This window comes from Epinephelus moara, chromosome 9 (assembly GCF_006386435.1).
Source record: "Epinephelus moara isolate mb chromosome 9, YSFRI_EMoa_1.0, whole genome shotgun sequence".
Lineage (NCBI taxonomy): Eukaryota > Metazoa > Chordata > Actinopteri > Perciformes > Serranidae > Epinephelus > Epinephelus moara.
The window spans coordinates 39,597-66,216 of NC_065514.1; the positions used below are offsets into that span (position 1 = coordinate 39,597).

The 26,620-nt window shown below is 41.7% G+C and overlaps 1 protein-coding gene across 2 annotated transcripts in view; it reads right to left on the reverse strand.

The window, feature by feature from the left end:
• LOC126395574 (WD repeat-containing protein 7) overlaps window positions 1-26,620 on the reverse strand; it is a 142,566-nt gene that overhangs the window by 39,362 nt on the left and 76,584 nt on the right. For both annotated transcript variants that reach the window (XM_050053147.1, XM_050053146.1), the window contains one exon: window positions 2,768-2,995. In XM_050053147.1, the coding sequence (XP_049909104.1) occupies window positions 2,768-2,995 (228 nt within the window). The remainder of the gene's footprint in view (window positions 1-2,767; window positions 2,996-26,620) is intronic.

Genomic DNA, 26,620 nt, shown 5'->3' on the forward strand with positions numbered 1-26,620 from the left:
CTTGGCTGTGTACGCTGTTGTTGGCAGCGCAGCGTGTGCACAAGCAGTGACTGACGCTGCCTTAGAGATTCCTCCTGGCTCTGATTCGTTCATTTTGTTTAGATGCAATTAATTCTTGCAATGATCTGTCCCATGTACTACTGTCAGGATATTGTGACAAGGTGTCTAAAGGTATCAGACGGGTAAATTTAATGCTTTTTAAAACCCTTCCATGTCACCCTTTAATCAAATTTGGGGCAGATTTTTGGACAAATCATGTTGTACTTATTCAAACATTGCAGGCAGGCATTGCAGGCAAGTAGTATACTGTAGATGTGGTCTTGTGCAGAGGTAAGTGTTATATAGGTATATGGTTATTAGAGTGAGTTAAGTTCATCTACGTTTTGCCAAGTGAAAGTATAAAGTAAAACAACAGTATTATAATTTTTGAAATATGGACTTTTACATAGAAAGGCTTCGCTCATTTTCACAAAAAGAAATTCAAGTATGGGTAAATGAAATAAGATTAAATGTCTATAGCAGTTAAGACCTCACAAATTCAAATTTAAGACTATTTAATGACTCTTTAAGGACCTGCAGACACCCTGCAGCAAATTTGACAGAAAGTGTATATAAGAGGTACCTACTGAACCTTTAATGTTGAGATAACATTAAAAACTGATGATTTTGAGAAGTTTGGTTTCTTCTGAGTAGCAATTAGATGGGATCATAATTTGCAAATGAGACGCAGCCAGAGGGGTCAGTGAAAGGTTTTAAAAGGGTTAAGCTCTGCTCGAGGGGATCAATTAAACCTTGAGTTGTTTTCATCTGGCGACATGAGCTTGGGGTTTTTTCTGTGTGTGTGTGTATGTGTGTGTGTCCGGTGAGTCCACACAGGTGAGCTGACCGCTGTGTCCAGGGCCGACATCACGCTCCACAGTCTATCAGTGGGAGCCCAGGCTCTGTCGCTGGGCGGATGGCCCCAGAGGCAGCCAATCACAGCTCAGGAGCAGCAGGATGGAAGAGCAGCTCTGCTTAGTGCAGGTTTGATGCCCACCAAGGTCCAACGCTGCAGGCACAGCATGGCACAAGCTAGACCCCACTGTGTGTGTGTGTGAGTGTGTGTGGAAGTCAGCGCCAAGCTCCTTAAGGTGTCAAGCTTCGTGGGTGAAAATCAATCCCATCTCTCCGCTCACCTCTAATCCAACACTGAAGTTTCTACTTTGTCAGTTGTGTCTTCCTGAGTTTGGAAACGCCAGGATTCTGGACCAAAACAGGAACCACTGAACACCTCAGTATCTGTGAGTATCTCGCCACGGTAGTCGGCGTTATTGGTGTTACATGGTGTTCAAGCATATACCGATCACATGCCCATACTTGCCTGACGCCCCCACCATCATTTTGCTTTTTTAGAAATAGAAATTAAACCCATTTAGTTTATTTTTACGTATTAGCGTCCACGTTCATCTAATAACAAAATACTAATTTGTAAAATACGAAGTGTGGTGTCAACACTTAGTCGGATGAGGGATGCTACTATAATAATCTTAAAGTTACTGTTCTGACAGCCGCAGCAGTTTTCTCCTTAAGTATGACACTTCTTCTTAGCTGAGGGACTTACACAGTTGCACAGAATCCCTTAAAAGTTTTCCTTAGTTAAAGAAAAGTGTTAACTCATTTACTGCTTTGAAAGAGATCTTACAGCAGTAGAGGTTTCCATGGAGATTCTTTGTTTGTTGGACTCAGGCTCGTGACGCCTGTTATCGTCTCTCAAAGTTGGATTATAGTTAGATAGTGAAAAATGGCAGAACAGAAGACAAGAAAACCATACTGGTCAGAGGAGGAGAAGATTATACTTCTGTAGAAAGCACAAACTACAAAGTAAATTTGATCCCCCAATACCAGAAAACAACTAATTGTCGGAAGAAATTGCAATGAAAATTAATTCAGTCAAGTCAAAAGCGTATCCATCAGGTTCTCCTGCTCACAGAACACTCTTCTCAAGGTGTGTTAGTTTTTTAATTCATTTATCGTCATAAACTTGATTGTGTTGCAGTTAAGATGGAGACAGAGGTACCTTAAGTTTTTGTATCCTTGCTTTAGTTGCTAAGGTCTTTTGTGCAACGGTCTCGGGATTCCTTAAGTGTAAGACCAAGACGAGGAGAAACCTTAAATACTTAAGTGAACATTTTAAAGAAACTTTAAGAAGAAGTCTCACCGCCGATCACTGCACAATGCATGTCGGTTAGTTTTGTGTTCCGACTTTATCCAGACTTGCTCTGACGTCTTACAAAAGTGGACAGCGATAATCTCTGAGAGCGGGGTGGCCACTGTTTTTAGAGCCAGGCGCTGCGGTTGCTCTCCATCGACTGCAAGACTCGGAGCATGATGGGAAATGTTTCCTGTACGGACTGAAGGCTGCTGGAAACCGTAGGGAATCTGTCCGACTTCACCACAGCTTTTTGTCACAGCCTCCTGCTCTCGTCTACTTTCTGAGAGCAGGCGACTCTTGTAAAATCTTAACTTAAGGTGTTTTGTGCAGCTGGCCCCAGGACCTTACATGCAAGGCAATATTCCTGGACCTGAGCTACAGTGGTGACTACAGCCTGAATGTTGAGGAGACCAAGAGGATGACAGAGGAAGAGGCAGACATCCTCAGGCAGAGAGGATAATATGTTGTCGTGGTGCATGCTGGGAGGTTCCCTACATGCCTACCTCAGGATGCAAAATACCTCTGTTGATACTCAGATTGTAAATACAGCATAGAGTGTATCATCACTGTACTTACATGTGTGTCTGGCCAGTGAATAGTTGGATGACCCTCCGCTTGTCAGTCCGAAGCCCTCAGGCGCCTGTCCGCCGGCTCGAGCCCGTGCTAAACCCTTCGGAGGTTCAATCTCAGCGCCGAACTCAGCCCCGATGACCCCCAGCAGCACGATAGCGGTGGCTTGTTTACGGCGCTCCTCGTATGAGTTGGAGATCTTCTTGGCGTTGGGTGGAAGGTTGGACAGACACCCTGTGGAGGGACAGAGAGAAATCAACGAAGGGTCTGACAGTAGTTCATTGATTTAGCGCCCTGTTCACCCTGGTGTTAGTTCCATACTTATTTTGTCTTTTTTTAAATCCAGAGCCCCACATTTACTCAGTTTACTGTCATAAAGGAGAAAAGAACCCTGAAAACATTCACATTTAAGAAGCTGGAACCAGAGATTTTTTTGAATCAAGTAGTTGACAACTCATCGATTAATTCTTGCAACCCTAATACAGTGTAGTACGCTGCGATAAAAGACCGTTCATAAGAGGGATTCTATATATTGTGTGGCCTTTTTATCTCCAAAAAAAGTCCCCTTAACTCCAGCAGTTACACCCTTATCACACTTTCTTTATGAATTTGAGAAAACAATAAACTTTTGTGTCATTTTAACGTCTTAATATAACATTAAAGAATTAAAATAAATGTCTAACATGTTAATACATTTGACTTCAATTAAAGACAACACATCAAACAATGTAATTTTTAGAAATGCCCCACACTTTTGCAGAAGTGAAGTGACTCAAATAAAACACACTACAGTTCACTGTATAACATGGTTAAATAAGATCCAGCTTCATATTTCAACCGAAGAAATAACACCAAGCAATTCACACTGTGTCAAACAACAAATCTGCAAATCTGCCTCCTGCACAAATCAAACATGATGACTGTCAAAAATAAAAACCTGCCAACAGCTCCATCTAATGTCCGTCACATGACAAGGAAACTTCATTTAAATGCAAAGCTGCAGGAGCTGAAAGGAAACCTGCAAATGCTGCTTTCAATGCACTTTATTGGCTTTAGTGACTCAATAAATTTAGATAAGAATGTTGCTTTCTCGCTGGAGAACCTGACTCATGATCTGGATCATAAATCAGACAAATTTTGGAGACTTTGGAAACCCTTTCACACCTCGCTATGAAGACCCGCTTGTCTCTGGAGGGCAGAGTCTGATTGTTTTGTTTGGATGTGCTATTTATCTATTTATTTTCTGTCATACTCCTGAACAATTCATGCATTTATTTTGCACACATTTATGTTTTGTTTTTATATTGCAGCGTCTGTTTTTGGTTTGTGGAGATTTTTCTAAAGTCTATATATATTTATTTTTCTGTTGTTGGTGTTAAAGAGTATGTCTGTGTTTAAAGATGCTGCAGGTTGGTTTGTTTCCTCCCTCTGACACTTTGAGCTGCTGTAGCTGAATAGAGAGTGTGTGAGGGACCCCCGCTCTCATTTCTTTTTTTCCTCCTTTTCATGGTGAAAGGTGGTTAAAAAAAACAGCAGGCCTGTGAGTCTCCAGTGAGCCGATAACAAGTGAACAGGCACACTTCTATTGTCCCGGTATTAACCATTACTCACACACACACACACGCAGGCACACGTCCCGCTGAAAGCCTTTAGTCACAGTGCAAACACACACACACACACACACACACACACTTACGTACAGGCGGTCATGTTCACAGACCTCTGGAAGGCTTTTGGACACGTGCAACTGGAAACCTTTTTGTTGTGTGAGTGTGTGTGTGTGTGTGTGTGTGTGTGTGTGTGTGTGGGCGTGTCTGTCCATTGTGTTCACCAAGACGACCCCAAAATAACCCTCTTTTGTGTGTGTGCGCGTGTGACAGGGTCTGCACAGTGGGGAGCTGCTGCAGCCCTGAGAGGGATACACGACTCTGTGTGTGTATGTGTGTGTGTGCGTGTGTGTGTGTGTGACCAATAAGTGTGTGTGTATGAGTATCACAGTGGGAGATGAGAGCTCCTTACACCCGTTGGATCAAAGGCCCAATAAGGACTACATAAATCTGTGTGTGCATGAAACAACCTAACACACACACACACACACACACACACACACAGACAGCTTCACCCTTGGATTTCTCTTTCTTATTTTCTCTGGCTCTGGATGAGCGAGCACAGCATTGTTATGGATTTGAATTGCAGGGGAACAAGCACTTGCTCACCACACACACACTCACACACACACACACTCACACACACAGTGTGTGTGAGGAGTTGAGGGGTTAGCGAGCACACTGGGCGTGATGAAAAGATGAGCATTGAACACTGCTGTGTCTACTTCCTGTTGATCTTCACGTGTGTTGGATTTGTTAACGTCACATGATCCTCAGTGAGCAGAGTGATCAGTGAAAGGATGACGACTCCAAATAAAAGGTGATACGTACAGATGTTTAAAGACGCAGCTGGTAAGTTGCTCCTGAAAACAGGCGATACAGGAAAATATTGCACTCTAATGAAAAAATATATAATTAAGTTGAGTTTGTTTTGTGGTTAAGTTCAAATGTAACTAACTTCGAACAGGGTATTTGTCTAGGGATGCTCCGATCTGATATCTGGATCGAATATCGGCCCCGATATCATCAAGATAGATGGATCGGGTATTGGCAAATGCAACCTATACCTGAGGCGATCCTTTCCCGTTAAATCTATTGTGACGCGAGCTACGTCATACGTGATGGAGCGAAGGAGAGAATCTGCTGTGTGGAGGTATTTCACACTATTCCAACTGCTGCTGCAAAATTGTTTATTTTTGTTAAACATAAATAGTTCATCATTGCATTAATCTGTTTCACCTTGTTTCATTTTATCTTAGGAAAGATCTGTGTAGTCATCAATGCCTGGTGCCTCTAGTCTTTCCTGTTCTCCATGTAAAGGTATATAGCTTTTTAGGTCAACCATGGTATTGGATTGGTATCAGGTATTGGCTGATGCTCAAAGCCACAGCATGGGGATCGGTATCCAAACTGAAAAAGCTGGATCGGTGCATCTCTATATTTGTCAGCTTCAGCTCCGATCAGGTCCGATTGGCAGTGATACCAATACAACACCTACGTGAACACACTAATTTTAGCCCCTTGACCAGCGTGATGTAATGACTTGCCACCACAAAATACCGTCCGCTTGAACCTCGAACACGACATCTTTTGCACGTCTGTCCGTCCTGTTGAACCTCGAACACGACATCTTTTGCACGTCTGTCCGTCCTGGAGGAGGGATCCCTCCTCAGTTGCTCTCACTAAGGGCTCTACCATTTTTCTTTTCCCTTCAAAGACCTTCTTTCTGGGGAGTGTTTCCTTTTCCACTGTGAGGGTCCTAAGGACAGAGGGATGCCGTATGCTGTAAAGCCCTCTGAGGCAAACTATGATTTGTGATATTGGGCTTTATGAATAAAATTGAATTAAACATTTCAAAATGTAGTCGGCACCAAGTTTAAAAGGGAGACTATGTAAGTAAGAGATATAAAAAAGAAAGTAACCACTGTAACATTTTCACTGGCAAAAACTTGGGTGACAGACTCTCATTGATGGCCTGACATTGACCAAAGGCAGACTGTTGGCTTGGTGTGTCAGGGCCCTCCAAAAGGAGGTTTTTCAGAGGCACACTCCAAACTGAGCGTTATTAGAAATCAGCGTCAAGATGGCCGCACACGCAACAAAAGAAACCCCCCCAAAAATCTATTATCTTTGATAATCCAGATTTAAAAATTCCGATAAACATTGTTTTATCTTAGTTAAATATCATTTTAATGTATTGTAGTCCTTTCTATGTAACAAACATTGCAAGAAGTCACTAGTACAGCTAACTAGCTAGCTAACGTTACATTGTTACTGCTGATCTGCGCATAACAGTCCCGCATTTTGACATATTTCCATGTCGCATTTCCTCCTCGTTGATTCCATATGACACCTGACATTTAACTAAAGTCCAGCAGTGAAGTTGCTGCACTTGTTACCGCTCCTCTAATATCAGTGCGGACTGGCAGGGTAGGAACATGGGTTGCTAACGTTAGCCTACAGAGCACTGCTAGTTGCCTGGTAGTGAAGCTTGTATTTTTTTTGACGACTTCTTTGATCGTTTCATAATGTGAAATTTAAGTTGTAAATCAACCATGAGTGTCTATATTTTCTATCTCCATCACATATATGGCAAATGTCATTGTGATGACAGCATTACCGCCGTAGTTGCATCTGTTTACGTAAACCCCATCAACGACTACTGATGACGTGTCAGGGTCTTGACAGGTTGTCCCATTTAATAGGGGACGATTTCAACCACTACCCGTGGTGACATTGATCTGAGGGCAAAGTGGCACTCGAAAAATCAGGGGTAGGAGTAAAAATAAGACTTGTGATGTGTCCTTGGTGTAACCAGTCATGTTTTTTGGAGCACACGTTCGCACAAGTGTGATTAAAAAGTAAATAGATTTCAGAAAAACAGCAACTCTGATATTTTGTCCACTGTTTGTTCCTCAGTCCATTTTTCAGACCTCGGGAGCCCCCTCCCCCCATATTTCCATATTATATCCTGGTGCTTTTTATAATGAGATTGCTAAGGGCCAGCTGTCATTTGGAAAAAGGCCCAGCGGCTGGCTCTGATAAATGGATTACAGATGGCATCCATCCCCGGGCCAGACTGGGCCAGTAGATAACAGAATTAGAGATAGACTCCCAACCAGAATCACTAAAAAGTTGAGATTTACAGAGAGAAAGTAAAGAGAGGGTGGGAGGGAGGCTTCAGACAGACGGACGGGTATCTGCAAGTTTCAGAGACACAACCAAGATATTTAGTCGTACATAAACCTTTGTACAAGACAGGATAGTAGATAGAATAGTCGAAGGGGAATAAATTACTGCAATTATTTACAGAGGAGAGGTGAGGACGAGTGTACAGTGTGTGGTGTGAATGAGCACTGTGGTGTGTTGATTATACCCAGAGTCAATGAACAGTAACAGGACTGTTCTGTCACACCTTCTGACTCCTGACTGGATGGGCACTCTTGCTGTGCTGCTACTGGTGTTTGACGCTGATGTTCAAAAGGAATAAACATGGCTGCTGCTCTGGAAACACTGTCAAATTTCTTAATCTGTGGGGTGTCAGTGGCTTAGTGGATAGAGCAGGCGTTCTTAATCTGTGGGGTGTCAGTGGCTTAGTGGATAGAGCAGGCGCCCCATGTGCAAGGCTGTTGCCGCAGCAGCCCGGGTTCAAGTCCAGCCTGTGGCCCTTTGCTGCATATCATCCCCTCTCTCTCCCCCTTTCACACTTGTCTGTCCTGTCAATTAAAGGCTAAAAATGCCCCAAAAATATCTTAAAAGAAAAAAAATTCTTAATCTGAGAAGTTATTGATACATTTCAGGAGATGAAGAGATGATGTCATCATGTTAATAATGGCTTCCTGCAGCAATCTGTCAAACTCAATTAATTCTTCCAGAGACCTGCACTGAGCTGATGAGTTTCAGGCTGCTTTCAGACCTAGAGTCGTCTCCTTTGGTCTCAATCAGGAACTATTCACAAAGTTGTATAATTCCCTAGAGTTGGTTCATGTTCTCACGGCAGCATTTACAAGAGGACCAGATCAAATGCCTTGTGCATATTTATCTATAGTTTGATTTAGTGTAACGATGTGTATGTATAATATGATTTATTTAGTTTAGTTTAGTTTATCTTTGTGTTCAAGAAACTCTGACTTCATTGTGTCCTCCACTAAGTCTCTATTCATTCTGATTATTGGTCATGCTAATGACTATAACCCTGACTAGGGCTGCAACAGTATACCGTGATATTAAAATTGACGATTATCGTACCATGTACATATTGCTTATCTGCGATATTGGGGAAAAAATGCAATTGGACAACAAATCTCAACTTTATTTTAGGTTTGGGTTTTTTTTCTCCAAAGGGATACTTTTTACACAAACTTCCATTACAAATGGTTTCAAGTTTCAAATATTGTAATAAAACGATTGGTCAACCAAAAATAACCCGTCTGTTTTAATTCTTTTAAGGGTCATTCTGACAGATAATTTTGGAAAACTTTAATTAAAAGCCCAGTCTCTTTTACTAGCCCGGTGTGGCTACACATTCTGACAAATAAAGGCCTGACTCAATTAGAGGCCTGGTCTGGTCACCAAGTTGTTCATCTGTCTTATAGAAGTTCTTTGGATGTATAAAAGCAGGTTGTTGGCTACCTCAAATTACTGTATGTGTCCATTCTACGATTACCCTGTAAGTTATTCATTTTCCTTTAGTCCTCACATCAAAAGCATCAAAAGGGTATTTTATAAATATTAATCCAAGTTGTGAGTATTGTTTTAACAGGATAAAATGGTGTTATGTCGGTATGCCAGTAGTCTTGCCACCAGACAATCAGAGATCTCCGACTTCTGATAGTCTGGGGACACTCCTTTCTAAAGTGTGTTTAACACAACGGAGAAAACGGCCGGCAACAAAGCAACGCCTCTTGCATTTTTTAAAAGGACACGCCCTCCCGGAAATGTGCGCTCCCCCTTTTCTCGTCCGCAAGGAAACAAACACACAGAGAGCTTGAAAATGGATGCCGAGAGATTTAACTCCGTTTTATCAAACGTGTGCTCAGTCCACAAGATTGTGGAAATGAAGGACTTACATTGACTTTGTTTAAAACTTGTAACGCAGTTGGACTATGTTTACGAGCACAAGAGTTCAGCGAGCCACTGAAGGACCGCCCTGTGGATTTACTATTGGTTCTGTAACGTAGGGAGTTTTTTTAAACTCTGAAATTGTATCCGCCCATCTAAACACAAAATCAGGGAGAAAGTCATCAGTCTTTAGTTAAGCAAAGCGTCTAAAGACTGACTTGTGAGTCTAGTATGCTGGATGCCATTATACTCGAGTGCTGTAACACACTCTGATGCTCTGTCTCTCAGAGCTAGATCAAATGAATGACTCCTAATTGATATATTATCTGAAGCCTAATTTTTAAACAAGTAATATTCATACTGGTTTAAATAAATAATTTGATTGTATTTCCTGATCTTTGCTGAGCAACAGTTTTGCATAAAAGGAATCAAAGGCCTGAGAGGGTTATCATACAGTGAATATCTCATACCGTTGCAACCCTAACCCCGACAATGCAATCACAGCCTTTCAGAACATTTTTGTATCATCTACTAACTCAGTTAAAAAACTCAAAACTGTGAAACTTGACACAATTAAGATAATAAAAGCCAGATTTTTTTTAAAAAGATCTGAATTTTTGTTTAAAATTAAAATGAAGTAACAAAGATAACAAAACCCGGCGGCTGAATTTTGCTGGTCACAGTTATAAAATGAAAACGAGTAGAGACATGTTAAGTTTGAGTCGTTTCTAATCTTCTTCTTCTTTTTTTTTTTAAGATTATTTTGTAGTGGTTTTGCCTTCATTGATTGGACGGCCAGGCCCAGAATTGAACCCTGGCCGCTGCAAGGGACTCTACCAGGTGAGCCAGAGGTCATCCTGTGGTTTCTACGTTTAATCTGTTTAAATATTTCATTGCTGTAACATGTGTGAGTGTTTTGTGTGTTCAAATGTAATCTTGGAAAATGTTAGCTTTTAGTTAGAAAGTTAAATAGATGCAGCTGTTTAAAGGAGAAATTTGTTGAGAGGGAATTATAATATCTCATATATGGTAAAAAGGCTTTTGAAGCAGTTTTTAAACATGTTTTTCATGTGCTCAAAGGTTATGTTAAGGTTGTTTCATAAATGTGTATGATTGAATCTGTGCTCATTCAAAGGTTTTGACTTTAAAACAGTTCAGCTAATTTTCTTATAATGAAGATTTCTTTGTTTCCCTGGCACAAAACAGGAATAAATAACTAAACAAAATGAATATCAACTAAATATCAGTATCGCTATTTTCTACAGATTCAAACTTGTACCCAGAGGTGTCAGATAAGACAGGAAAAATGTAAGAAAGCTAAAATGACACAGAGATAATGAGGACTTTTTATCTGACACTGTGGTGCAGCTGTAAAAAATAACCCGAGACCTTTAAAGACTTGCAGATGCCCTGAACTTTCATCATTAGTGAGATGTGATCTTTTCTGCGGACGGTCGTCAGGTAGGCATCACTTCCTGCCTGTGTGTACCTGCTGCCTCTCGGCCCATGCGGACGGGGCTGATTGATTTTTGAAGCCTATCGATCTGCTTCCTTCACGACTGGCAGATCTATTATAATGACATTGTATCTAAATCCTATTTGTTGGCCAACCTGCTCCCAAACATAACCCAATAAACTAAAGAGGGACGGACGAGCTCGCATCGGTTCGGCTAAATCTTCATAAAAACCGCGGACGGATCGGGATAAAAAGGCTTTCTGGCTGAAATGACATTATCCATAAGGGAAGACATCTATTAAAGACGGGCAGGATGGTGTAATGCAGCAACCTGTGGAGTCCATGTAATCACGCTAAAAATATGGACGTGTCAGACAAAAAAAGGAAGAAACTGAAACGCCACTGAGCAGAAGAACAGAAAGAACTCTTTCACCTTTAAGAAAAAGTTTCATATAGCACCATTTTTTACACTTGTATTCACATTTATATTGTTATATTTGAATATTTGCTTTAAGTTTCGAGATAGGCAATTGTTACGAGGGCGGAGTGAAAAAAGAAATGATGGTGTGAGGAAAAGGGAAGGAAATTAAAGGATTGCATTGAGGGAAGAGGAGAAATGACAGACGAAGGCACGTGCAAATGAAAGGACCATGAAACAAAGCAGGGATGAACGATCCAAAGACAAAAGGTGGAAAGGGAGGAACGGACAAAGGGTAGGATAGGACAGAGAAAAGGATAGTTGGCAGTAAGAAAGGAAAAGGAACCAGGAAAATTAAAGAGGAAGAAAAGGTAGGAAAGGAAAGAGGGATGATGGAGAGACTGAGGAAGAAAGAAAGGAAGAGGAGGTTGGGATGAAGCAAAAGAGAGAGGGGAGGAAACAAAGCAAAGAAAGAAGAGCGAAGCTGATTTCTTTGTTTGAAGAGCAGCAATCAATACAGCAGCGCTCACACACACACACGCACACACATGCACACACACATAATGATTGGGGTCAGCTCTCCACCAATTAACTTTGAGTTCTAAACAACCTGCTGTCATCCAGATAATAAAAGCTCTTCATTTACCCACAGTATTACATTTAGTGACAGTTTAAACAAATAAAAGTCTGTTTTATTTTTGGTACAAATACAGACGTCTTTTTTTTTAAAGATTTCTTGAGTTAATCTGCATTGTGGCTGAATTTAAACTGTATTGATTGATTGATTGGTAGTTAAGTCCACAGTCTGTTTAGAGTGTGAGGAGGTCTCAGTCCGGTTCCAAATTAACTCTGGTGCGGTTGGTTTGTGGTGAGAAGGTGTTCCGACCTGGATGTGAAGCAACTGCAGTCACATGACACATTGTTTGGGTTAAACATGAGCATGTTACAGTCCTGGAGGATTATTAATGTGCACCTCCTCCTGTACTGCCTTAATATGCACATTCAGCACATCCAATGCATCAAAACATTGTTTTCTAGTTGGAGCCGCGCCTCGTTTTCAAACTAACTAACTAAAATGAACAATGACAGCAATATAGTCCACGATGAGCAGCGCTAAAATCAACCTGCGTAGTTGTCCCTCCATTGTGACATTAGAAAGTGTCACAACACTTGCTCCGCATTTTAAACGGTTGTATTTGTATTTATTGTACACTGAACAAAAATATAAACGCAACACTTTTGTTTTTGCTCCCATTTTTCATGGGCTGAACTCAAAGATCTAAAACATTTTCTATACACACAAAAGACCATTTCCCCTCAAATATTGTTCACAAATCTGTCTAAATCTGTGTTAGTGAGCACTTCTCCTTTGCCGAGATAATCCATCCCACCTCACAGGTGTGGTATATCAAGATGCTGATTAGACAACATGATTATTGCACAGGTGTGCCTTAGGCTGGCCACAATAAAAGGCCACTCTGAAATGTGCTGTTTTGCTTTATTGGGGGGGTCTAGGGGTCAGAAAACCAGTCAGTATCTGGTGTGACCACCATTTGCCTCACGCAGTGCAACACATCTCCTTCGCATAGAGTTGATCAGGTTGTTGATTGTGGCCTGTGGAATGTTGGTCCACTCCTCTTCAATGGCTGTGCGAAGTTGCTGGATAATGGCAGGAACTGGAACACGCTGTCGTATACGCCAATCCAGAGCATCCCAAACATGCTCAATGGGTGACATGTCCGGTGAGTATGCTGGCCATGCAAGAACTGGGATGTTTTCAGCTTCCAGGAATTGTGTACAGATCCTTGCAACATGGGGCCGTGCATTATCATGCTGCAACATGAGGTGATGGTCGTGGATGAATGGCACAACAATGGGCCTCAGGATCTCGTCACGGTATCTCTGTGCATTCAAAATGCCATCAATAAAATGCACCTGTGTTCGTTGTCCATAACATACGCCTGCCCATACCATAACCCCACCGCCACCATGGGCCACTCGATCCACAACGTTGACATCAGCAAACCGCTCACCCACACGACGCCACACACGCTGTCTGCCATCTGCCCTGAACAGTGAAAACCGGGATTCATCCGTGAAGAGAACACCTCTCCAACGTGCCAGACGCCATCGAATGTGAGCATTTGCCCACTCAAGTCGGTTACGACGACGAACTGCAGTCAGGTCGAGACCCCGATGAGGACGACGAGCATGCAGATGAGCTTCCCTGAGACGGTTTCTGACAGTTTGTGCAGAAATTCTTTGGTTATGCAAACCGATTGTTGCAGCAGCTGTCCGGGTGGCTGGTCTCAGACGATCTTGGAGGTGAACATGCTGGATGTGGAGGTCCTGGGCTGGTGTGGTTACACGTGGTCTGCGGTTGTGAGGCCGGTTGGATGTACTGCCAAATTGTCTGAAACGCCTTTGGAGACGGCTTATGGTAGAGAAATGAACATTCAATTCACGGGCAACAGCTCTGGTGGACATTCCTGCAGTCAGCATGCCAATTGCACGCTCCCTCAAAACTTGCGACATCTGTGGCATTGTGCTGTGTGATAAAACTGAACATTTTAGAGTGGCCTTTTATTGTGGCCAGCCTAAGGCACACCTGTGCAATAATCATGCTGTCTAATCAGCATCTTGATATGCCACACCTGTGAGGTGGGATGGATTATCTCGGCAAAGGAGAAGTGCTCACTAACACAGATTTAGACAGATTTGTGAACAATATTTGAGGGAAATGGTCTTTTGTGTGTATAGAAAATGTTTTAGATCTTTGAGTTCAGCTCATGAAAAATGGGAGCAAAAACAAAAGTGCTGCGTTTATATTTTTGTTCAGTGTATATTGTTGTATTTATTTATTTATTGTATGCGTGTACCCAGTGGAGTTGCACTCTGAAATTCGTTGTACTGGAATGTACAATGACAATAAAGGCTTTCAATTCAATTCAATTCAATTCAATTCAATTCAATTATCTTGCAAGTGNAGTGTATATTGTTGTATTTATTTATTTATTGTATGTGTGTACCCAGTGGAGTTGCACTCTGAATTTCGTTGTAGTGGAATGTACAATGACAATAAAGGCTTTCAATTCAATTCAATTCAATTCAATTCAATTCAATTCAATTATCTTGCAAGTGTACTCTTCTTCAACGTTTGCTTTACTTCCTGGATTTTTCCCACATGGAAATTCTGACCAATCAAGAGCAGCTTTCTCACACAAGGCATTTGATCTGGTCCTCTTGTAAACGCTGCCGTGAGAACATGAACCAGCTCTAGGCAATTATACAACTTTGGAACAACATGAGTCCCTGATTCAGACCAAAGACACGACTCTAGGGCTGAGACCAGCCTAAATCCACAATCCTTGTTCTGGGTACTGATTTGGTTTGGAGGATTTGTCTTGTCTAGTTCTGTCTTGTTTTGTATTGTTCTTATTTTACTTACTACTAACTTTTTGTTGTGTCACTATTGGATTGACCAAATGTTTCAGTAGACCCTTTTACACTGCCAGATTTTCAGCGAATGTTGGGCCGTTTTGCTGACAAGCTGCGCATTGGCGAGTTGATCCGAGGTGCCCAATTTTCCACCTCGTAGGGTAGTCATATTGGCGGAACCATTTTAGTTTAAACAGACCGCGGCAGCCTTCCACAACGGGAGGGGCTGTTGAAGACTTGGGTGAGGAGCTGTTGATGACGCCGCAAGTGCGAGCCACTGGCGGTGGATAAACAGGAAACAGCTGATAGCAGGAATTAGCAAGCAGCTAGTAGCAAGAGGGAAACACAAACCTGACAGACACTGTAAAGATGAGCAACTGGGGAGACAAGGAATTGCGCGCCCTCCTTGTCCTCGCAAACGAAGAGGCCATTAACCGTCAGATGACGCGGACGGTGAAGGACGGGCCGACTTATGAGAGAATCACCGAAGGACTGACCAGCCGCAGCTTCCCTCCCACGTCACTGTTTACGTCACACGCTGAGCTACACGTTTTGTTACTTGCTCACGCCCCCCATTGCCCCGAAAAAGGCACATTCTGTATAAACAAAAGTAGACAGGCAGCATTTTGCTGCACTCCCTGATTTTGTTTTTATACTGCCAATGCTGAAAAAAGACTGATTGGGCTTTCCTGCAGATTTGCACAATTTATATCTAAAAAGGGTTAGTGTTTTCTATCTGCTCTATTTGGAAAATTTCTATGAACAAATTGTGGAGAAAAAAAAAAAAGAGAACACTAGTGGAATATTCATTTTCACTGGACATGTGAACGGCTTAGTTGAAGTATTGTCTCTTTCAGAATAAGGGCAAAATCAGGAATATTTTGTGCATGTAAAGGCAGTCACTGTCAGATCTTTACTGCCAGATTTTAGTCCCTGATGCATTCAGAAAGTGATGCAGATATCAGATAACCAACACTAAACACTCCATTCAGGTTCAGATCGACTCATTCCATCCCAACTTGTACAGGATTTATCTCCCATCATAAACAAAACATGAAAACAGGAAACTCTACTTTTTCATGGCCCAAAATTCAGTATACATCTTCTTTGTTAGAAACCCTGCTGAAGAAATCAAACCTACAACCTTCCCAACCCTCCCCTCTCGAACTGCAGCCCCACCATCTTCCCATGATGCACCTGGTTTCTGCCTCCATTGGTAATCAATGGGAGACTGGTAAAACCTGATCACCAGGGACTGAGGGAGGGGATCAATACCAGCAGGAAACTGATGTGAGAACTAAGAAAGGAGGAAGGAAAGTGAACGACGGGCAGCAAAAAGCTGTGAGAGAAAATATTTAGCCAAAAAACATGAATATAGAAACGACTCAAAAACAAGCAGACAAACAGAGATGTAACTGTGGAGGAAGCCTGAGGCCGGAGACGAGCCTGTAAATGTCTCCAGATGAAGACAAAGTTCCATGAAACAAAAGAGTGCTGGTGTTGTGGGAGGAGGGAGAGAGTCGGGGGGGTAAACACTGTCCTTACAGCAAATGTCAGGAGACAGAAAATCTGGGGAAATAATTGAAAAACACAATTAAGTTGATAGAGAAAAAAGATTTGAGTCCTGAAACGGTGGCTGCCCTTCCAACCAGGCCGAGTCCATCTGAAGGTTAAGTGTATTTTACTGTCTTAAGACACAGACAGGGGAGCTATCTGCGCTTGCTGGAAACACAGCGCTTTAATTAGACGGTACGGGAGCGGAGGGGGAGGGTCAGGGGGCGTCCACAGGAGATACCACAAACAAACTCCACACAAGTTTGTCTGAGAAGGAGACCACACAAACCCAGACAGCTGGTTTTAGTAGTCCTTTAACTACTTCCTTTTGATTTTACATCTCTGCTGATCATCTATCTGTCTTTAGATCGATTATACTCCAGCTATTAGTCTCAGTCACTGTGCAAAATACTCTCTGACAATCTGAGTCTCCCTTATTTCTAGAACAGACCGAGCCTACATCACAATCCAATCAATCCAAGTAGCTACAACACAACACCATATAAACATCAGATGCCATGAAACACTAGATCAAAAATGTGAGAACCTTTCCTCAAATAATGTGTCAAATACACCAGTGTAGATGTGTGCTTTTTCTTACTCATCTGTTCAAAATATTAAAGGACAGGTTTTATTTTTCCAACCCTATCGCCAGAATAAATGTTGGCATTATACATTTCTGAAAACCACAGGGAAGTTGCATTTGCAGGTTATTATTTAGCAGGTATGCGAAAGCTTTTAGTTTCTTCATGTTCCAACAACGCAGTGGTTCATGTGTGGTTAGTTTTGGCCACAAAAAAAAGGACAAGATCATGTTTTTGCTTTTGGTGACATAGTTCTGGGTGGAAACAGCAATGTCTCAGTAAAAACCAGCTGCTTTTCTTGATCTCTTATAGGCTGAAAACGCAGTGACAGGTCACTAAAAGACACCCACATTTGGTGGCTAAAAGAGTTGCTGGAAACGCTGCCATGACTAATAAACAACCGGTTTTGGTTGCACAATCCTGGCTGGAGATGCAGCGATGTAGCGACTGCTTTTCATGGCATTATTCCAGTAGGAAATGCAGCAATGCCTCAGTAAAAAACAATCTTCTCGTGCTACAAACCTGGTTGAAAATGCAGTGATGTCTCTAAAAAACAACAGCTTCTTGTGGCACTATTTTGCAGGAAACGCAGCAACGTGTCTTTAAAAAACAACCACTTTTTGTGCAACAATCCCACATAGAAATGCAGCCATGTCTTGGTAAAAAATAAGGAAAAAATGTTTCCATGGGACAATCTCGGGTGGAAACATAGTGATATCTGACCACTTTTCATGCCACTATGCCCAGTGGAAACACAGCAATGGGTTGCTAAAAAAACAACTGCTTTTGGTGTTCATTGGTTCCAAACAGTGCTCTGTTAACCGGGAAATCCAGATGCCCTGCCCTCAGCAAATTCAAATTTGCTCTGCACAGAAATCTGGCCCGCTGAATCGCCAATCGGACCAATCAGATCAATCTATCTGACAGAGGCGGGCTCTGGGCGGGCGTAACATTATGACGACAGCGCTGCACTGTAGGCGTCGAAAAGTAAACAGCCAAAATGGCAGCTGCCGAAGGACCGCGTCCATTCAGTTTAGCTTTGGAAGAAACGCTAAGCCAGCTACACTTATCTTTTTCCTTGAGAGAGGAACAGAAGACTGCCCTAGAAGCCTTCGCTTCCAGGAAGGACATTTTTGCTGTTTTGTCGATGGGATACGGCAAAAGCCTAATATATCAGTTAGCCCCACTGTTCGGCAAACAAATGGGGCTTACTGCAATGAATACGTCACCTTGTTTTTTGCTCTGATTGGCTACCGTGCTATCCAATTGCATGCGGCGGCATTTAATATGCATCAGTTAGTGCCGCCCCTTGGGTAGAAGGGTGTATCGGTGAGGGCCAGACTCAAAATCTTTCTAGACTTGAGTCTGGATTTCCAGGCTAGTGCTATGTAGCTTGGCATGCATCTCGCCTAGGTGGCACAGCATCCACCCTCCCCTCCACCTCCCAATGACAAAATTCAGCTCATATACTACGTCACTTTGGAAACTAAGAAAATATGATACATATGAAATGTACAAATGTAACTGCCATAGACTAGTAACATTTGTTTTGCATATGCATTGATTTGTGTTTTTATTTAAGGCACATCAGCATTCATAATGACAAAATTCCTCCATAAAATGACTTACTTGCCAGTGGAATCAGCGATCCGTTGATTCGCTTAAAAAGACAAATTTAACATGCAAACATGTCGGTGAAGATTCTCAGTAGCCTACAATTTTGGTGAACTTTGACACATTTTCCCCTTACAGCAATTGTAAGCAGTCTGACAGTTTTCATCTTTAAGTAAACAGAGAAGTGGAGAGAAAATTAAGGAAGCTATCGTAGCTTATTAGCTGTTTTGGACAATCGATCATTACGTTGGACGTCCTACTAATTATTCTTTCTTCTTATAACTATGTATTGTACATTATTTTGCAAAGGATTATACATTTTGGTTATTATAATTTCATGCAAATAAACTAAATAATAAGTGTTTATAAAAAAAAGAAATTAAAAAACAAGACTCATTAAAAAGTAGTAAAAAACTTAAAATAAAAAAGTGTGTGGTGGTGTATTTATCTGCAGAGACTCTATTATTTTCTTCCTATTATGCTATGTTTTCCTTGGCACAACGCACAGGTGAGGTCATAGTGTTCCAGTGACAGACTGAAAGCAGCAGGCGTCAAACAGGAAACTACAAAAATTTGCAGACATGGTGTCGAAAAAATGCAAATACAGCAAGGTGAAACACCAAGCAGAAAGAGCTGGGGTTGGATTTCACTTTCACATCTCATAATTTTGACTCAGAATTATTTCGACTCCTGAGTCATTCTAACATTTCATTTATTTTTCCCTTTATGCTCCAACAGTGATGTAGCGACATCTTCCCCCGATCACATTAACTTTGCTCCACTTCATAATTCAGCTCTGCTGTATGAAGGCCCAGACTGGCAATACTGAGAGCCTGAGGTCTTATTTTTCTCTCCTCTCTTATCAATTATGTGTTTGTTTTGCAGTTTAATTTTCAATCCGACAGGTTTTTAATACAAGCAATATTTTCGGCACTCTGCGGCTGTCAGATTCGTGCTGCTAATGGAGCGGTCTGAGAAATGGCTCTGGATGGTAATTTCCCTAATGCAGAGACAGTGGACGGCCTCCATTGCACCGCCTCTTCATAAAGAAGGAATTATTTTTATTAAAGCCACCGCGGCTTAGTCGCGCCCTCCTCTCGCTCACAGATGAATCAAAGCCATCTGACAGAATCAGATTTACACTCCACCAAATGAAAAGCATTACAACTTAGAGTGAGAGGGAAAAGAAAATTATCTTCACATCACACAGGCGGAGGAGTAAGAGGCGAGGCAGGTGAGGACTACGGAAGACGATAAGGGACAATCTTACAGAGCAGCTTAAATGCTTTTATCAACCCAGCAGGGTCCAGTTATCACAGGATGATGGATCATTTCAGAAAGATTTCACAGCTGACTCTATTATATCAATACATCAGATCAGAGCTCTAACTGCAACACGCAGTGACAAGTTTAATCCTGCAAATCAAATCAAGTGTTTACGTCCTCCCACTCCTTTTCAGGTGTGTAAATCAAAGTAAATATTACTTTCTCTCTGTCTGTCTGCTTGCTAATATGTTCGTGTCTATTTTTACATGCTCAAAATAAATATAAAATATCAACTATCAATATCAATAACTTCTTCAGTGTCTGCACCAATGGTGTAAATATTGATGGTGCACCCTGTGCAGCATAGCGAGGTCCAGAGGCTGTGAGGGGCTCATGTAGGAAGGCAATTTTTTTGCCGCTGTAAGAAGTCAGGCTGTGGCGGTTTGAGTCCAGGACAGGCTGTTAGATCAGTGTTGCTTCAGCTGCTGTCCATGGTGCTGATCAAAGGTTTGCAGGATGACAGGGGTGGCTGTTTTGACGTGTGCCACTCAGTGGCGGTGTATTTTGGCCATATGGTCAATGTCTAACATTTATTATTTCTATCATTGATAAAAAACCACACCATCTGTCTGGCTGCAGATCTGAGGTGTTGTGTGTTGACGTCTTGCTGCCCTGCATCACTCAGAGAGCATCTTTCTATTTGTAAAGCCCTTATCATGCTTCGCTGTGATTGGCTCAGCTCCTCTAGAGCACTGGGACCAGTGATGTGATTGGCTGAGAGTGTATTTATGAATCACCACCCCTCTCTGAGTCTTGTCTAGATGAAGTGGCGGACTCTCGTGTGCTGTGTTGAGACTGAAAAACAATGACACAGTCAAACCATCACACTGTGACTGGTTGTGATAGAATTGTAACTGGGAGATGAGATAGTTTGGTTTTAGACCAGTTAGTAAAACCATCAGTCCATCAGTGGTTTTATTCCTTCAGTCAGACGGCCAATCAGGCATTTGGACAGTGACCGAGAAATCCAGTCAGTAAACCAGTCTCCATCTACGTCTGTGTTCAGAACATGAGCAGGCTGCCCGTCTGTAACACACACACACACACACACACACACACACACACACTTACTACCCCAAGGCCAGCGCTTTATCTTTGTGACACATTCATAAACCCTGACACACACACGCACGCAGACAATCACACACACACTCTGCCCATCCCCCGTCATGTGCACATTATCACACCATCCACTCAACCATTAGACAGGTGTGTATGTGTGTTCATATGATTGTGTGTGTGTGTGTGTGTGTGTGTGTGTGTGTGTGTGACGCAGAGAATGTGAGTCGAGCTGTGATCAAATGTTTAGGTTAGAGGAGAGGAGGTACAAATATTAAATCATAGACGGGACATTCTGATCCTCAGTACACTTAAAATCTATATTTACATATCGATAATGCAACATGAGTTATTCATATTATAGTTTCTTTCAATCGCTAACAAGCATCTGTGAATATTGAAGCCACTTTTTCTACACTTTTCATGGAGTCTATAAAAGCAACATGCATCCTGGCCAATCAGTTAATCTCACCTCCAAAACTCACTCACACCAAAACACATCATGTCTCAGCTAGGTGGATGGCGCGCAATTCCTTGTCTCCCCAGTTGCTCATCTTTACAGTGTCTGTCAGGTTTGTGTTTCCTCTTGCTACTAGCTGCTCGCTAATTCCTGCTATCAGCTGTTTCCTGTTTATCCAACGCCAGTGGCCACGTGCGGCATCATCAACAGCTCCTCCCACAAGTCTTCAACAGCCCCTCCCATTGTGGAAGGCCGCCTCGGTCTATTTAAACTAAAATGGTTCCACCAATATGTCTACCCTACGAGGTGGAAAATTGGGCACCTCGGATCAACTCGCCAATCCGCAGCTTGCCAGCAAAACGGCCCAACATTCGCCGAAATTCTGGCAGTGTAGAAGAGGCTTCAGTAAGCACTGACCTAAAATACTTCAAACAGGGAGTGTTGCAAAAATGATTAACTTTTATATTTTAAGTTTAAATGATTTTTCACATAAATCAGTATTTCATTATAGAATACCTCTCACTTTATCGGCTGAAGTAAAGTATACGTTACAAAAATGAATAAGAAATGCAGCTACTTGCTCAGATATCCTTTATTTTCTATATCTTTGCATTTAGTCATTAACTTATGAAAAAAGGCCAAGGCCAAACTTAACTTAACTTGCCGACGCCAATACAAGCCAACTGGATGTTGAAACAGGTGACGAACTTTACGCTCTCAAACAGCAGAGTTGCAGGTGCATCATCAGCAGGCTTGAGTCGAGCTCAGACCGGCCAGTTCACACCGCTGCAACTTTTCTCTGCAATGTTCTTAAACGTTTTTTTTCTCATCACGAATCTTTGGTCTGAACTGGGCTTTAAAGTTATTTACTGAGTATCTAACATCCCAACTCATTTACTGCTATTTCAGCTCAGCCACCTCCATGTTTGCTAATGACGTCCGAGGTAAAAGTTGCACGCATATATTGCAATTTTAGCAAAAGTGAATGATAATTCATGCATCCGCCCTGAGATTCAGATCCACTCAAAATTTAATGGGTTCTGTCATGGCTCATGATGCGACACCATTCCACCAAGTTTCGTGAAAATCGGACAAGCAGTTTATCTGTTAACTTGCTGACAAACAAACAGACTCACTAACGGCACTGAAAACATTACGTCCTTGGCAGAAGTAATTCAAATAATTACAAAAAAACAAACAATTCTGAAGCCGCCCCTTTGTGTCTGTTTGGTAATGAGACTAAAACGAGTTTTTCCGTATATTTCAATTACTGAACAATGCAAGAAATTTGCCATCATTCTGTTTTAAAAACTGTGTCAGCATTTGAAAAAATATGCTGCAAATCACAGGGTGTTGCAGGTTGTGAAGTAGTACACCTGAAATGTTTCCTCACTCATATTATTCTTTGACTCCTGTTTCAGGGGTAACTGTGCTCAAAGTTTTAGAGCTTCAAAGCACGGCACCACAGTACACTGCATTATACCATAATACACTGTCCTGTACTAATATCTAACATATTGCAGCTTCTGTACGGAGCCACCACAAATACATTCCTGTACATTAATAACATTTGGACAATAACTTCAGTCGTCTGTCTGTAATATAATAATATTCTCATACACCAGCTGGGTCCCTTGCCGTGTAAAACAGAAGAGACACAATCATCAGAACCAATCAGAGCGTTCACAGTCGCAGCTCGGACCATTTATCTCTCCATAAGTTCAATCTGTTCTGAGGAGAAATGTGATCTGACCCAAACGACCTCCACGCTCTCATATTAGATTAGCAGGGGAGGCTAGCGTTTCAGCTAACCGAATCACAGCCGAGCTAATGACACTGTGAGGTGAGGGTCAGCCTGACCTTTGACCTCTGACCTCTATCTATGGACCCCTCACAAGGGTACAACTTTCCGTCCTTTCTCCCAAATAATAAGACGAGGAACTGATGTCAAACAGGAAATAATACTGCTGAATTATACTATCACAGGTATCTATCCATAGTTTAATCCTGCATGTTGTTGGCTGGGAGGAATCAGCTGATTGTGTCCGCGGGGCTCTGAATCCTGAAGGAGACAAAACGCCTGGCAGCACAGAGAACGTGAGGGGGGAGGGGGTGATGGAGCTGTGTCCAGCAGGGACCTTTGACCTCCCTGAGGTCACCCCCTCTATCAGAGGCAGAGATGAGATACGCTCTTCTTCCCTCTAGTGTAGAACCACATGACTGGGCCACATGGATATGATCAGCTTTTAAAGCTGAGGAAGGTGAGGTTTAATTGTGTCACTGGACAAAAATCCCATAATAAACTCTGAGCATGTTGTAATTGAAGTGTACTGAGAGAAAACTAGACGTCTGCACCTCCTCTTGGCTCTGCTTTCAGGCTTTACAGAGTCTAGAGGAGGTAGATGGGTCAAACAAACTCAAGACTTTCACCTAGGAGACCGCTGTTCATGTCGCCTGTGAAACCAAAAGACAGTCAAGTCAACAGCAACAACATAGTGTGCTATTATGTGTAGCATACTATGCTAGTGACATGTGTCACATGACGCTACATTACGTCAGTAACAAGCATATTTATTTTAATCCAAACCATGATGGGTTTTTTCAAACCCAAACCATGTGCTTTTGTTGCCTAAATGTTGTTTTATACTTGTATTTAACGAGTGGAAATGAGAGAATTTCCTGTGAAGACGGAACTTTATTTTGAAAAGACACATGTAACGAGCATGAATCAGGGTGTCTACAGATATAACCAAGCTAAAGTTAAGACTTTTTAAGACCTTATATTAAGAAAACTTAATTTAAGACACTTCAAGACTTTTTAAGGCCTTATATTAAGAACATTTTATTTAAGAGACTTTATGACTTTTTAAGGCTTTACAGTTAGAAAACTTAATTTAAAACAAATACTTTTTAAGGCCTTACATCAAGAAAATTTAATTTAAGACACTTCAAGACTTTTTAAGGTTTTATCTTGAGATAACTTAATTTAAGACATTTAAGACTTTTTAAAGCCTTATATTAAAAAAAGATCATTCAAGACACTTTAAGACTTTTAAAGGCCTTATATCAAGACAATTAAATTTAAGACACTAAGACTTTTTTAAGACCTTCTATTAAGAAAACTTAATTTAAGATACTTCAAGACTTTTTAAGGCCTTATATCAAGACAATTAAATTTAAGACACTTTAAGACTTTTTAAGACCTTCTATAAGAAAACTTAATTTAAGACACTTCAAGACTTTTTAAGGTTTTATATTAAGAAAATTTAATTTAAGACATTTAAGACTTTTTTTTTTTTTTTTTTTTTAAGATAATTTTTTCAGGCTTTTGACTTTAATGAACAGGACAGAGTGGAATGGGGTGAGAGAGAGAGCGGGGGGTGACATGCAGCAAATGGTTCCAGGCCGGAGTTGAACCTGCGACTGCTGCAGCGAGGCATCGCCTCNTTTTTTTTTTTTTTTTTTTAAGATAATTTTTTCAGGCTTTTGCCTTTAATGAACAGGAGAGTGAAATGGGGTGAGAGAGAGAGCGGGGGGTGACATGCAGCAAATGGTTCCAGGCCGGAGTTGAACCTGCGACTGCTGCAGCGAGGCATCGCCTCTGTACATGGGGCGCCGGCACTATCCACTACGCTACCGATGCCCCGACATTCAAAACTTTTTAAGGCCTTACATCAAGAACACTTAATTTAAAACGATTAAGGACTTTTTAAGCTTGAAATTGAATTTAAGACACTTTAAGACTTTTTAAGGCCTTATACTATGAAAACTTAAGACATTTTTAGACTTGTTAAGGACCTGTACACACCCTGGTTAATTGACACTCGTTCAACTGACGCTGGAAGGGTGCCTAGAGTGTTACAGTTTGATGTGTAGGGCTACTGACCGAGCATAAGTACTTGACTAGTCGAGAGTGAGAATGTGTTGGACTGTAACAGTCAGTCTGCTGTCCCCTTTACGAAGAGCACAAACCTAAATCATCCAGGAATTATCCATTGCCCAGCATAAACAAGGACAAGCTGTAGTCATCCAGGAAATATCCACTGCCCCAGCAGTTGCTCTCACCATCAACAGTTTGACCTCCAGAGCCACAGAGAGCTACTTTACTGTATGAAACTTGGGAATAATTTAGAATTAATTGATGCACCCAGTAATGTTTATTTGTCTTTAAATGACAAAAATATTTTTCTGTTAATTTTCTCTTACAGAAAATACACTAAACCCTGGAATTATTCTGCTGCTACACTCGTACTCATCATGAATCAACTATAACACACAGAACTGTCTGAGTGTCACTGTGAAACACTCCGAGCATCATCAGTGTATTCATGTATTCACTGTGTGCTTTACTGACTCTGCTTTATTAGATGTGTTGGCAAAATGTTTTGCCAAATGCCGACAGAGATTTAATGAACTAAACTGAAGTGTGTGTGTGTATGTGTGTGTGTGTGTGTGTGTGTGTGTGTGTGTGCGTATGGTGTGTGAGAGAAAGTGAGAGGGATGGAGGGGGGTAAGGAGGAGGGTGCTGTGGATCCTAATGACATCCCCTGACACTGCTAGGGACATAATTACAACACACACACACACACACACACACACACACACATACACGGGTTTAGGTTTGCTTGTGTGTGTGTGTGTGTGTGTGTGTGTGTGCGAGCTCTGGTCTGGGATCTTTTGCAGCTGTGGCACCAAGCAACAACTGTTGTCACTTGCACATCCTAAATTGTGCATGTGTGTGTGTGTGTGAGACAGGGGAGACAGTAGACTGAGGTGATGAGTCTATTGCCGTGGTAACAGCCTGCAGCCAAGTGATTCTGTGGCTGTCGACATCTCTGTCTTTTTTTCCTTTGTCTCCTCTTCATCTCCTCCTTTTTTGTTTCCTCTCCTCTCCCCCTTTCCTTCCACCTTTCCTCTTCTCCTCGCCTTCCCTATGTTATCCTTCTTGTGCATTTCCTGCCCTCTTGTCTGTTTTCCTATATTTTCCACATATCTCCTGTCCTCTCTACCTCCTCAACACACACACTGAATGGTGTATGAGTGTTGCATCATGATGGATTTGAAAATAATCTGAAACCATCCTGTGACTGAGCTCCTCCTTCTGTCTCAAAAAGGTCTGATATTTTAGTTGACTATCATTATTTCAAATATCTATACTGTATGAAAACAGTGAAAATAGTCCATAACAAGTCCCCAGAGCCCAAAATGAAGTCTTCAAATGACTTGATATTCAGTTTTAAGTGATTTCAAGCAGACTAAAGCGGTTGGTCCTAAGGTTCGTC